At 44.9% G+C, this 14,799-nt stretch overlaps 1 protein-coding gene across 1 annotated transcript in view; it reads left to right on the top strand.

Moving 5' to 3' along the window:
- Positions 1-2,425: 2,425 nt before the first annotated feature.
- LOC136644905 (transmembrane protein 150A-like) overlaps positions 2,426-14,799 on the top strand; it is a 38,820-nt gene continuing 26,446 nt past the window's right edge. The window contains exon 1 of the mRNA XM_066621116.1: positions 2,426-2,647. Within this exon, the coding sequence (XP_066477213.1) occupies positions 2,532-2,647 (116 nt within the window). The 5' untranslated portion in view covers positions 2,426-2,531. The remainder of the gene's footprint in view (positions 2,648-14,799) is intronic.

The following is a 14,799-nucleotide window of genomic DNA, read 5'->3' as shown; positions in this document are numbered from 1 at the left end:
AAGGCCTTCTCGGTGGTGGCCCCCAAACTGTGGAATACCCTCCCCTTAGAACTGAGAACTGCTCCCTCATTGCTAACGTTTCGGCATGGACTGAAGACCTTTTTATTTCAAAAAGCTTTTAATTGTTGACAGGCTGGCTAGCGTTCTTGCTTCTTGCTTTTTATATGAAAATCCACGGGGTTTGTTTTTAGATTTTTTAATTATTGTAAATTGTTTTTAATGTATTTTTAAAGTGTGTGTAAGCCGCCTTGTGTGCCCATTGGGCAAAAAGGCGGGGTATAAATTAATAATAATAATAATAATAATATCATCTGGATTTTCAGAAGATGTTTGACATAGTCCCTCATCCCAGGCTCCTGAGAAAATTGCACAGTTGAGGAATACAGGAGTCCCAGTGTAATCCACTTTTTGTTACATAAGGCAGTTGTGTGTTCTGGTTTTTTAGCTATAACTTTTGATAGAATAGAGATTTCCACATGGTTTCTTTCATTGAATTCTGCATTAAATTATGCATTTGAATGATATATCATGATGGTATTATTCGAAAATACCAAGATTTTAAAAATTGGGAGGTGGCCTCTATCACAAGCTTGCACCTTGGAACTTGAGGCCCTGTGCCCCCTTGGCCCCCCATTTGTATGTCATTGGGGATGTCCTTTTCCCTCTGGCACAAAACCAAAACCAGGGGACATCTACTAAAACAGAGAGGGGAGAGTTTGAACAGATCAAAGGAAATATTTATTTCCCCAGTGTGTAATCTGGGTACTTGCCACAGGATCTGGCAATGTCCTTCTCTAGGAAGAGGGGGTGCTGACCTCAGCTCCTTTCCTGGGTTTTGATTAATTTCCCAGCTCTCTGATCTACCTGCTACCACTGCAGCATGTTGTAGCAATCTTCTAAAATAGTGTTTCTCAAATGGTGGGTTGGGACCCACTCGGTGGGTCCCCATTGATTTCAATGTTTTATTTTTAATATATTAGACTTGGTGCTCCCATGGTTTGTGACTGCCTTGGGGGGAAATGTTACAGATCTGTACTTTTAGCAGGCTCCTAATGTAGATGCTTTTACCAATGATAGTCAATGGGACTTACTCCTGGTAAGTGTGGGTAGGATTACAGTTTAGGATTGTTAAAAATTTCCCTGCTTGATGATATCGCTTCCAGTCATGACATCACTCTCAGTGGGTCCTGACAGATTCTCATTCTAAAAAGTGGGTCCTGGTGCTAAAAGGGCGAGAACCACTGTTCTAAGAGTCAATGAGGAAGGCTGCTCTGTTTAAGCCGCTAGGAGTGTGGATACGTGCTCTGCACCAAAATTACATACAAAATTATGCAGGGGCTGGACAGAGTGGATAGGGAGATGCTCTTTACACTCTCACATAATACCAGAACCAGGGGACATCCACTAAAATTGAGTGTTGGGCGGGTTAGGACAGACAAAAGGAAATATTTCTTTACTCAGCGTGTGGTCGGTCTGTGGAACTCCTTGCCACAGGATGTGGTGCTGGTGTCTAGCCTAGACGCCTTTAAAAGGGGATTGGACAAGTTTCTGGAGGAAAAATCCATTACGGGGTACAAGCCATGATGTGTATGCGCAACCTCCTGATTTTAGAAATGGGTTATGTCAGAATGCCAGATGCAAGGGAGGGCACCAGGATGAGGTCTCTTGTTATCTGGTGTGCTCTCTGGGGCATTTGGTGGGCCGCTGTGAGATACAGGAAGCTGGACTAGATGGGCCTATGGCCTGATCCAGTGGGGCTGTTCTTATGTTCTTACCAGGCTGCTGCATCCCTGAGTTGTGGTAGATGGGGCGGGGGAGAAGTTCATTATCCTTGTGGAGAGGGAGAACATACGCTGCTTCCTTACTACCAGGAGAGCAGCAGCCCCTGGTTGCCTGGTCTCTAGCGGCTCTTAATCCTGCCCCTATCCTGGTTTCTTTTGGAGGGGGCGAGCAGAGGTTGCAACTTGCAAGCCCTTTCCTTTCTGCTTGTTTCCTTCTCGCTTTTTTGGGTAGTTTCTGTCCTTCGCTTTGCGCCTCGGAGCAGCAAGGGGGTGCGTGGGGCGGGCCTCGCCAGGAATGACTCAGAGCCCAAGCTCTGCCTACGCAGAAGTATATGCCAGTAGAGTTAACGGGACTTACTCCCAGCCAGGAAAGTTGTGGCTAGGAGTGCAGCCCCGGAGCCCAATCCTAGGCGTGCCTACTCAGAAAGAAGTGCCGTCATCATCAATGGGACTTACTCCCGGGCAAGCGTGGCTAGGATCGCAGTCTCCGTCCCTCGATGGCTCCCTCGGACATGGGCTGCTCGCAGACGCGGCTGCCCTCCGCTCCACCCACCCGGCCCTACTCCAGGCCAGCCCCCGGGGCGGGGTCGCTCCGTCCCATGCCGGGCTTGCTCCTCCTTGGCTTCCTCCGGCCGCAGAGCCAGCCCGGTCCCCCTGGGTGTTGTGGCGCCGCGCTGCAGCCCGCCGAGGAAGAGGACGGGGGCCGGGGGCTGGGCGCGCCTGGCCCGGCTGCCCCCGGGCGCCCCATCGATGGTGCCCGTGCGGGCGAGCTCCCCCTTGTGGCTGCGCCTCCGGCCCAAGATGCCCGCCTGGGTGATCCTGCCCGTCGCCCTCCCCGCCTTCAGCATCACCGGCATGTGGATCGTGTGAGTAGCGCAGCCGCGACGGGACTGGACGGCGCAGACCTCGCTGGGCGCCCCGAGCTCGCGTCGCTGCTCCTCCTCCGCGCCCGGCCTGGCCTGGCCGCTGCTCGGCTCTGCGCCAGCAGCTGCCTTGGCGTTTCCGCAGCCTCGCCCGCGCCCAGCGGTGCTCCGCTGCTGGCTCCTGCTGGGACCCCCTCCCCTCCCCCCCCCAACAACCCTGCTCAGGCGTGCGGAAACTGGGCAGCAGCAGCCCGAGCCTGGACGGGGCGCCAGTGAGTGGAAAGTTCCAGTGTTGACCAGGGCCCCCGAGGGGAACCATCAGGGGGGACAGAATTTCTTTTGGGCAACGGGGGGAAAAGTGGCGACAGGGGTGGGCAGAAAGGGGGGAAAACAGGGCAGGGGGCAGGATGGGAGGAAACAGGGCAGGGAGGAAGGTGGTGGCAGCCCGAATCGTCTTGGAAGTCCAGATCTACTGGGTTTCCCGATGCAGAGCCCAGGTCTACCTGCTTGCAACTGCATTGGTATCCCCAGCATTCCATCCAGCCAGTGAGTCCAGGTGCGACTGAAAAATGTAAGATCCCAAGAAATTTCTGGTCCCCGCTTTTGGCTCCTGGGCCCCCTTTATGACTCTGGGCCCCAAGTACAAATTACCCCCATTGCTCATCTCTCATAGGCCCTGGTGTTGACAGCTGTAGTCGAGAGGGCAGGTCAATGGAAGAAGGACCTTGTGGGGCACGCATCTGGTCCTGGCTCATCTGGAGCAGCATCATGGAAGCAGGCTCAGGACCACCCCAAGGCGGGGGCAGGCTCTGCAGAGTGCACCCTTGCAAGGAAGAACTGCTCACTTTATCAGAAATGTGACGCTGCTGGAGTAAATAGGGTGGGGGTGGTCAGTTTGGGAGGCTTCCAGTCACAGAGGGAGCAAGCAGCCGGACCAAGGGCCCAGACCTGTCCAGCTTTCCAGTGCTGATGCAGCCCCCAAGGAACAAATATTCTCTTATCTTGAGGAGGCATCGGTGACTACTTCTCCACCACAGAATGCACCGCAAGCCTCTTGGCACAGCTGCATCAGTGCTGGAAAGTTGGATAGGATTGGGCCCTGACCCTGGTGTGACTGCCTGGCCTTGGTCAGTCTGTTTAGCCTGCACATTTTTCTGGGCTGAATTACTTGGAAGGATTTTTTAATCTCTCCAGGTTTCCTGTCAACCCTGGACCACACTAAAGATAGAGGCAGTCCAAAACCTTGTGTTGCCGGAGGCAGCAAGGCCCAATGGGGTGCCCTTTCCTGGGGAAAGATCAGAGTTCAAGCTAAATAATTGTGGGCAACTGACCGCTTTTCAGTAATATCCCCAAATGTGCTACTCTGCCTGTGTCTGTTATGATTATCTGCCGGCTGTCCGTTCCAAAGAAAGAGCTTGGACTGGCAGCCTTGAGAGAGAAAGGAAGGTCAGTTACCAGTGCAGATGTTCTCTCTTCCTAGGATGCTGTTGGTTTTTAGGCTTTTTTCTAACATGTCAAGGGGAGAACAGTCCATTAAGAGTTGCCAAAAGTGCCTTATTGCATGCGTGGCACAAACAGTAGGAGTTTGTGGCAGAGGAGCAGAGGAGGAGTTTGTGGCAGAGGAGCAGGAGCTGATGAGCCTGACTATGGCATCTTCAAGTGCAGGGCTCCATATATGTTCTGGCATTGTCTTGCTCTTTGAATTAGGGTGGCCAGAACATGGCACTTTGCTATGATCTCTTTTAGAACTGGATTAGATGGATGACTACATCTTGTGCAACTCTGATTCTTGCAGCAGAACATCAGTCTTCTTCAGCATAATGGGGCATGTTATTCCTGATGTTTTTGAAAAGCTCCTCATAGATATTTGTTCATGCACTGTTTTTTTAAAAGGTGGACTTTGTCGTTCCTTCTCCCACCCATTTGTTTTCTTAAGACAATTCTTCTGCTTTTCTGCCCTACCCTCCACTTCTGTTGATCATTAGCTGTTGTTTATTGTCTGCCAGCCCATGTGACAGCACTTGTCTCTAAGCCAGTTTGCATTAATTTCGAGAACAGCGTTTCATGAGCTGCTGCCTCAAGGCTCATAGGTAACCAAGAGGAATTACAATCCTGGTGGAATATTGTTGGCAGTAGAATCTATCTTCTGAATTCACACAGCCATGTATCTTTTCCTGCTAGGTTTGGGTTCATTTCCCATCCTCGTTATCATTGTGAGCAAATTATTATCCATCAGCTTGAGCTTGCCAGTCCACAGCAGGCATACAGTGGCATTTTCTTTAGGTGACTGTTGTAAAGGTGTGTGATGTGGAAATTTCCACTAATCCATATAGATCAGTGGGTAGTCTGGAGTAAGTAACTGTTCTGACAACCTCACAGTGGTGTTGGGCATCTGAGCGCCTTGGAGCAAATAAACATGCAGCAAAATAAAATGAGACAATTTGCAGCAAAGTATTGATTCTGTGGTCTAATGCTGGGCACTGTTGGAAAGTTAGGACAGTCCTCCTGCTTCAGGGAGCATCCATCTTCCAGCATTGGTGTTGGACACTTCCTGAATTATACAGTATGTTGTAGTAGTCTTGGCAAGAATTCTAACTAAACGCAAGAGGAACTCTTCCCCCCCCCCACTAGACCTCTGGTGTGGCAGATTTTTCCTGACTGTTTTGTCAGTCTTTTCACTTCACTGGAAAGGAGGGTGTTGTATATTTCAAAATGCCTTCTGTAAATCCTTTGAATGGGTTGCATAAGAGGTGTGTGTGTGTGTAGGGCCTCTGAGAGGAATTTTATCAGGGGATACAAAGTTTCTTTTCAGCCTCTTTGCAAAGGGGGAGAACAGAGGAGGGTCCTGGTGATGGGCAAGCAAAATGGGGGCAGGGGGAAAAACTAGGGTGGGAGGAAGGGTGCAGATAGCTGGAAAAGTTTTTGGAGCCCAGGTCTACCCACCCGTGTGGCACTGGCAATTAGATACAGTAATATGGAAAACCAAACACACTCCTAAGTCTCTCTAAAATCTTTCAATATAGAAAATGATGCAGAAAATTAGCATCATATTTAGGTTCACACTATAATGGAAAGTGTCCTGTGAGTCCCAAAACTTGCTTCTGCAGCACCTGTAGTCTTGCAGCTGTGTCCCTGAGCTCCTTTACACTCCTTCATGGTAGGCAGATTCACAAGCCAAAGAGCTACTGTAGCAGGTCAGTTGCCTCCCAGATTTGACACTGTGTTAAGGAGTGTCATGTATGCATTCCTCGGTCCAGCATGTATGGCTTGCCAGTAGCTGCGGCTGCACACTCATGATAGTGTCCCCAGCATCCTGTGCAGGCACCAAGTCTGAATAGATAGGAAATGTCCCAGGAAATTTCTGGACCCCCTCCTTTGGCCCCTGGGCCTGGGTACAAATTACTCTCTTTACCCCCCTCTCCTAGGCCCTGTGTGTGTGTGTGTGTCTTGGGTCTGGAATCACTGGCTCCAGCAGCCAGTCTTTGGCACCTTACCTTCTGCATCACTATGGTGGAAGCTGTGGAAAAGACTCTCTGTTTTTCCCCACACTCTCCTACTCTTCCTCTTTGTCCACATGCTCTGGAATCTGAACACTAGCCTATCTTCAACCACACCTTTTGCCTTTGGGCCATGGTCTGCCTGTCTTCCAGCAGATCCCCATTTGCCCCTGGAGTCTGAACTTGGCTGATGCCTAACTCTCCATTTGGCCAGGCTTGGCTATGTCACAGGGTTGTGCTGTGCTTGAAGGCTGGTGTTAAGAAAATTAAGCATATCAGTCAGTGATGTACTAGTTGCTTACACACTCGTATTACATTCCTGTTCCTCTGTAAGCTAGCAGCTGTTGCTTTAAGATGGCTTTAGGATGCTGCTCTACTAGTAATAACCCTGTGCCACCAGTATTGCTAACTGCTCCCAGTCCCATTGAATCCCTCCAGTGCTACAGATGTGTTGACCAAGCCACCTGACCCAGCAATGTTTCTCTTTGTTGGAGTTGGGGGGGGGGATGGAGTAGAACACTTGTTCTGTTTGATAGTTTTTATCCTTGTCATCCACTTTCAGTTTCTTTTTTGAAAATTCTCTCTACAAAGTAATGCTTGAAATAAATAGATGATGAGGGAAGTAGATTTCATGAATCTGCCTCTTTTTTCACTTGTGTATTGAAGGGCACAAGCCTAACTAGGTCTACTCAGAAGTAAGTCCTATTGTGTTCAATGGCACTTACTCCCAGGAAGCGAGGTTAGGATTGTAGCCAAAGAGCCAGAACACCTTTCTCTAGAGAAGTTACTGTAATACAGGGTGGGCAAAATGGTTTGGTACTGTTAGCTACATCAGTGATAACAGCCAGAAGGCTGCAGCTAATTCCCCTATTTCAGTGGCACACAGGAAACTTTAATTCAAAATGTGTGTATTGTTTTGTGATGCATGCAAGTTCTCCACTCATTTATCTTGCATCACATGTGACCAACCCAAAAAATTAAACAAGCAGGGAAGTGGGATTTGCTAACCTGCAGGTAGGATTTAGAAGCTCATCTGCTTTCTAGGAAAGGCTATGTAACCCTTCAGAAGGGTAGCCTTTTTCTTTAATGGAGGCAATAGAACAGGGAAGGTACAAACTTTCTGGCAACTCTCACTTTCCTTCATGGACCTCTCACAGTTGCAGTTTGTCAGAGGCTTTTTCTGGGTTGAAGAAAAGTAAAGAGACACAGTTGATATTCTGAGAGATTATCAATGGCATTGCTAGGGGGTGTAGGTCGCACTAGGTGACATGCACGGGGGGGTGACACTACTACTGGCCAAAATTTTTAATTTTGGTGTTTTCAAATAATACCATCATGTTGTATATCGTTCGATAGTTCATGCAGAATGTAATGAAACAAACCACGTTGAAATATCTCTATTCTATCAAAGGTTATAGCCAAAAAACCAGTGGGATGGGGCAGTGGTGCATCACTACACCCACTGCCTAGGGCTTTGCTCAGCCACTGCATGGGAGGAGGTCCATCATGGGCGGTGATGCGCTGGCCTCCTGCTCTGGGTGGTACAAATCTGAGTGATGCCACTGGAGATTATACACTGGTACTATCAAAATTGGAGAAGCATAAAGTGCTTATATTCTAACTCTGGATTTCATACATGACAAACATGTCCTGCTGAAGCTGAGATAACTGGATTTGAAGTTCTTGTTTGATCAAACTTTGGCTGGGATGATAGAGCTGATCTCAGTGGTTTCCAAAATCTTTGTGTCTTTAGTCTACACTCACCTCCTCAATAACCATTTGTGGCTGTCTGGAATGAAGACAGTAGGCTGAGTGACTAAACAAGGGGAATTATGGGCTACAATCACATTTATATGTCCTCAACAATTTAAAAGTTTAACCCTCAGTTTTGCACCCTGTGCTTTTTTTATCCTAACATTAATTAAAAGGAGTGCAGGTTATATAACCTGCAGGTTTTAGAGGTAAACTCATTTATCTAACCTTTTGGGAAGGCCTGAGTAATTCGAGGTCTTCCTATAAGGTAGTGACTACTCTCAGGGTCTATTGTTCAATGCTATTGTCTCTCACATGTAGAGGTCTGCAGGTTCTGGTCTGTCTCCCACAATTTGTATGAAACTATAGGCGTGTGCTGCTTAACAACCTTCCACTTAACGACGGGCCGCATATACGACGGTCAAAGCACAACAGAGAAGAACTTCTTAATGAACAAAGAATGGAGAAGTTCTTAATGAGGCAGTCAGGTCTCCCATAATTTGCAGCAGTGGTTCAGAGTTTATACAACAAAGCACCCTGTGCTTTTTTTATCCTAACATTAATTAAAAGGAACATTCTAGCCTTACTTTTCTAAGTGCTGAAAAAAATGTGCGATGAGGGAGAACTGCCTATATGCCTGGCAGTTGTGATCCAAGTCACCCTAATTTGGAGGAGTTAATTCAAAGGATATTAGAAAGGTGACAGACCAGAATAATACTCATCACACTTTCTAATTTAGTAAATTGCCAGATAGACCATGTGAACATGGTGAACTGCTAAACCACTTATGGAAGGTGGCAAGAGTGGTCCTAACACAGATATTGGAAGCAGTAGAAGTATCAGATAAACAGGGTGTGAGCAAACTCGAGTTATGCAGAGAGAGGCTGATCAGTTTGAATCAGTGGTTCTCAACCTTTAGGAGCTTATGGACCACTGAGGCAAAAGTTGGAATTATCGTGGTGCGCACTACCTCCCTGCACACAAAAAATATAATTAAATTTGTAATAAAGAGTATTTATTAGAAATTTGTTATTTTTAGAGAAGATTTCTGGGTTGCTACTTTTGTTGCTCGCTGTGGTTGCAGGTGGTCCGTTCTCTGCTCTCTCTCGTGGGCTGTGGGGAAGCATCTCCCAAGCAAATGGCCCTCACATGAACTACCTGAGATGGCAAAGAATGAACTGCCCATAGCAGCAGCTGCCACAGACTGCTCTCCGCCCTCTCCAATGGTCTGTGGGGGAGCGCTCACTCAACAAGATGCTTGAAGTGATCAAAGGTAATCTTTTTTTCTCAGATCTCGCAGATCACTTCTCAGGAGCCACCTGTACTCACAGATTGGGAACCAGTGGTTTAAAGTATCCATGGACAGTGTGAAGTTCTTTGATTGCTGTCTACTGCAAGTCTCATGTATACAAAGGGACATATGATCTAAGTTAGTATGTACTGAATGATTTCAGTAAACCATGCTAGCATTGAAACAGAGTGGCGGACTGTATGTATACAGTTGACCTGGATCTTATTCGCGATAGACTTGCGTGAATTCAAGTGTCAGTGCTTAGTGTCTCCCCACGCGCTCCCCCCCCCCCAGGAAGACAGAGAAAACCCACAGTTTAAATAGTGCAAGTGACTCCGCTTATCATTCACCTTACTCTGTTTATGCCCTGGAGCAAGTTTGAAATGGATGAATGAAAATGCTTTCCCCTCAGTTCTCAATTGTGTGTCTCATACTCTACTTTTAGTTCTTAAAGAGCCAAAGTATTTTTTGGCTTTAAGGCAGTGTTTCACAAACTGTGGACCAGGACCCACTAGGTCAGTCATGAGCCAATTTCAGGTGAGTTACCATTCATTTCAATATTTTATTTTGATTAGACTTGATGCTACATGGTGTGTGACTGCATTTGGGGAAATATTATACATCTGTATATTTAACAGGCTACTATGTATATGCTTTTAACAATAAAAATAAAGGGGACTTACTCCTAGGTAAGTGTGGGTAGGATTGCAGCCTAGGATTGTTTTAAAAAACAACAACTCCTGCCTGATAATGTCACTTCCAGTCATGACATCACTTCCGGTGGCTCCTGACAGATTCTTATTCTAAAAAGTGGGTCCTGGTGCTAAAAGTCTGAGAACCACTGCTTGAAGGGATTTTCAGCTATGCATGATTTTGACTTTACACACTGACCCCAGAATGTAATACTTACGTAAGATGAAGGTCAACTCTGCTGATAAACTTTTGTGATGTAGTGGTTTGAAAATGAAGCAAATGCTATGCTTCGCCTTGGAAGTCTGCTCTTACTGCTTTTAAAATATCTTTTTCAGGGATTTTAGATTTGTATTTATTTTAAAATTTTATAAGGGTTTCTTTTTAAAAAAATTTTTTTTAAATTTTTCCAAAAACAAAAATAACAAACACACATAAACACAATATTAGAGGGTGCAAGACATCATACCTCAGTATAACTAATAAATCATTACCTATTTCCTAATCCAATTCCTCTTCTACGTTAGCCTCTTAATATCATTTATCATTTATCTATATATCATATCATACGTAATATATCATATATATAATACATTCATCTAAATACCCTATCTTATACTTCTGCAAGTTGATTTTCAACCAAACATAAAATAATTTTCATTACTCAATCTATATCGGTTTCACTGTTGATCCAAGCTCTCTAAAAATCTGTCCATTTCTACCACAGTCATTATTTTCTCTATTAATTCATCTTTCATTGGGATCTTCGTGTCTTTCCAGTATCTAGCACAGGTGTCGTATACTTGGTCTCACACTTCCAGGGTTTTGGGTGCTCAGAGTCGTTGGTTCTGAACCCTAGAGCCCTCAAAGATCCCTGTTCAGTAGTACTGCCACCACCCTGTAAGAGCCAGTGCCTCAGTCTAGGGACACCGAGACCCTCTAGGCTTAACTATATCCCTTGTAGGCACTGAGCACTTTCTTTACTTAAAGTCTTAGTCCTCAAGTTACTAGTCCACAATGAGGATTTTTGGTAGCTTGCTGAATGGCTAGGCAGGATTCTGAACCTTTGTCCCCAACAGACAATGAACCAACATGGTAAAAGGATTTTTACTTTATTAAATACATAGGGTTGCAAAAAGTTACAAAAGGCAGCAAATGCTAGAGGCATAAAAACTTCTAGGAAAAATATCAGCTTAAAACAACAAAGCTAACTGGCTAACTCCTATTATTCTCTAAATCTCATCTGGGTCAGCTTCTTTTGTAGATCCTCAGGTCAGTTACCTAAGAGGCCACATGGTCCTGGCGGGGCAGGATGTGCACCCACCACCTATCTCACCAAGAGACAAAGACCAAAAGACCCTGTCCTCCTGGAAGTGGGGCTGGAAGCTCACCCTCTCAGCTCTTCCCTCCCCCCTGGAGATCTACAGCTGCATTCTATCCTTGATGGGCGTCTTTCTGGCTGCCTAGGTGCTACATAATCACCTTCCATTGAGTTGTAAATTCTTAGCAGCTAGGACTGCAAGCCACTTCTGTGTTACTGTTTTAGCTTGGTTCAGGCTTACATGTTACTAGGCCTAAACTGTACATATTCATGACAACAGGGGTGCCCAAACCCCGGCCCTGGGGCCACATGCAGCCCTCAAGGCCTCTCAATGCGGCCCTCAGGGAGCCCCCAGTCTCCAATGAGCCTCTGGCCCTCCGGAGATTGGTTGGAGCCCGCACTGGCCCAACACAGCTGCTCTCAGCGTGAGGGCGACTGTTTGACTTCTCGCATGAGCTATGGGATGAGGGCTTCCTCCACTACTTGTTGTTTCACGTCTGTGATGCAGTAGCGGCAGCAAAGGAAAGGCCAGCCTTGCTTTGTGCAAGGCCTTTTATAGGCCTTGAGCTATTGCAAGACCTTCATTCATTCATATAAGTTCCACCCCTAGTATATTAATTTATGTAAACTTATGTAAATTTATTCAAATTTTAAATGTAAATTAATTCTTTTTTTCCTCGTCCCCGACGCAGTGTCAGAGAGATGATGTGGCCCTCCTGCCAAAAACTTTGGACACCCCTGATCTAGCATATAAAATCCTCACCACAATTAATATCATAATTCAATATCTAACATACTAAATTCTAACAACTTTTCATATCCTAATAATTACATATATCATTTCTCTATCTATAACATCCAAAATTAATATATCCTCATGACTAAATACATAAACATATACGTAGACATCCAAAACAATATCACCTAAAATTAATTCTAACTCATTAAAATTATCCTCTAAAATTCTATTAATATCAAGCTAACTAAAATTTTATACATATTACATATCACCTATTAAACATATAAATTCTCATTGACATCTAATAAGCTGTAATTTCTAACATACAAAATTAGCACATTACTGTCTTTCTTTTTATCTATTCCCTTGTCTCCAACTTAAATATCCACTGGTCTGCCAAATCTCTTCTCTTCTCTAGACTTTAACTTTCCATCTTTTTTTCTAATAAATTTCACATGAATTCCTCTTAACAGATCATAGTTTCATGTACTCGCTCTTCTTGATAAATCTACATCTTGATGAATCATCTCCTTCACTTGATCATTCCAATCTATGTCAGTTGGTTGAAGTATTTCTTCTTCCTTCACTTGATCAATCCAATCTGTATCAATTAGTCGAAGTATTTCTTCTGCTTTCTGGTCTGGTGACTTTTTATCTTCCAAGCTATTTCCATTAACATTGTCTCTTCCAGTTGTTTGTTTTGTCCTGTCTCCAGTGTTTTGGATTTATATTCCATTTCTTTGCTCTTTTGTTGATCCTCTCCTGTTTGTTACGTATTAGACTCATTTGTCGGTTGAATTAAGATTTCCAGGCTAATTTGGATTTATAAATATCAATTTGCTTGTTGCTTTCCCATTTCCAGTACTTTTTCCATAATCCTTTGTTTTTTCTCATGTGATTCAGATATAACATCTTTGAGTTGCACACTAAGACAATCTAGTTGTGTAGTTAACACATCCAAACTAGCTTCAACCCGTAGATATTGATTTATTTGTTGCTGTCCCATTGCCACTAATTTTTCTATATTGTCTTCCATTGTATGTAAGAATGGAATGGAATGTATTCCATTCTTTCCCTTTCGATTCCTCTTATGTTATTTTTCCCAAGCTGGACTCCAGGGCAGGAGAGCTCCTAACTTTCCCTCCTTTTTCTGTCATCCTTTTTCTTCCTTCTTATATCTTCTTTCTTCTTACTTTACTTGTCAAGTCCTGTTCTTGTCCTTGTAGTGTCTTTTTTAGCCTACTAGATGTCCCTAATGTTCTTATTTCTGTTGTTTATATCTTATTTCTGTTATTTATAGCTGTTTCTATGTCAACCGCATTCCTTTCCAGGAGATAATCAAACGAATGTAAACAATCAACCACTTTTGCAAAAAAAAAAATAAAAAAAATGCAGGTCTCCAGCCGCAGTATCCACAGGCTCTCCATCAGTTCTCCACAGGAAAACAAAACTGAACACTCCACAACAATAATTGTTTTCCAGGACGGTTAATTTGTAATCCAACAAATTTTAGATTTATAAAGTTACAGTTGTGCACTCATATTTCCATAACAAGCTTGGCAGATCTCCTCCAAAGCTTCTTCTCACATCAACAAGCAAGTAAGCAGAGAAAGCCTCTCCCTCCTTCCTCTTCTCCCAGGAGGGGGAAAGCCTGCCCCCCCCTTCTCCTTCTCTCCGGCAAAAGCTTAATCAGGCAGTCAATTAGTCTATTAATGCCAGACACAACGGAACAACACTCGCTTGCTTCTTTCAACTTCCTTCCCTGCTTGGAGCCTTCGGCTTAATTTCAACATTGAATCCTCACCATCACCGGCACTGATGGCTGGGTTCCCTTGGAGAAAAAACAGTCCCTGGCTGGACCCTTCTTCTCCGAAACTGTACACCAACTGTAGGATCGAGGCCTCTCCTGACCACTGATCCTCGGATCTCATCAGACCTGCGATTTTGGGAAGAACTAGCATGCTTTTGAAGAGCTTTCCAGGAGGTCAGAAAAACACGACTACTCAGCCACCTCAGGACCCGCCCCCTCCTACATGAAGGGTTTCTTCATGTAGTTTTTGATCATTAATTTTATGTGGTGAGGGTGTTTATGTGCCTTTTTAAGATGCCTTTAAAAGGGGATTGGACAGATTTATGGAGGAAAAGTCCATCACAGGTTACAAACTGGTATGTCAATATTGAAGTTAGAACCAAAGCAACCCCATATTGAGTATCCTAGCCCATAGTTTTAACTGTCAATCAGTGGAGGATGAACGGAACTAAGCTAGATGGAACCAGCCCTACCCAGTTCTGTTAGAGCAGTCAAGTGGAGGTTTGAGTGGGAGACATTGCACACGATACTCGTCTCTGCACTTGGCGCACCTCTAAACTCGATACTTACCTCTGAGGGAGTGGTGGGTGATGCCCTTATTATGTAATCATCATCTAGGAAGTTCTGGGCAACTGTATAAAAGCACAGTACCTTTCCCACTTGGTGAGACAGTTGGTGCATGAGAGGGCCTTCAGCCAATACAAACTGATTCACTTCCATGCAAGCATAATAAAGCATTTTTAATCTTTCCGTTGTGTTGTGGTTATTGGATTTGTCACACCAGGCATTAACCGAACCGCACACTAGGTGTGGCCCTGATTTTTGGGCAACAAAGCCATCATGGCAATATATAACCTGCAGGTTTTAGAGGTAAACTCATTTATCTAACCTTTTGGGAAGGCCTGAGTAATTCGAGGTCTTCCTATAAGGTAGTGACTACTCTCAGGGTCTATTGTTCAATGCTATTGTCTCTCACATGTAGAGGTCTGCAGGTTCTGGTCTGTCTCCCACAATTTGTATGAAACTATAGGTGTGTGCCGCTTAACAACCTTCCA

This window comes from Tiliqua scincoides, chromosome 3 (genome assembly GCF_035046505.1).
Source record: "Tiliqua scincoides isolate rTilSci1 chromosome 3, rTilSci1.hap2, whole genome shotgun sequence".
In the NCBI taxonomy this organism is placed as follows: Eukaryota; Metazoa; Chordata; class Lepidosauria; order Squamata; family Scincidae; genus Tiliqua; species Tiliqua scincoides.
The sequence above is the reverse complement of the archived record's forward strand: the minus strand, read 5'-3'. Positions and strand labels throughout refer to the sequence as shown.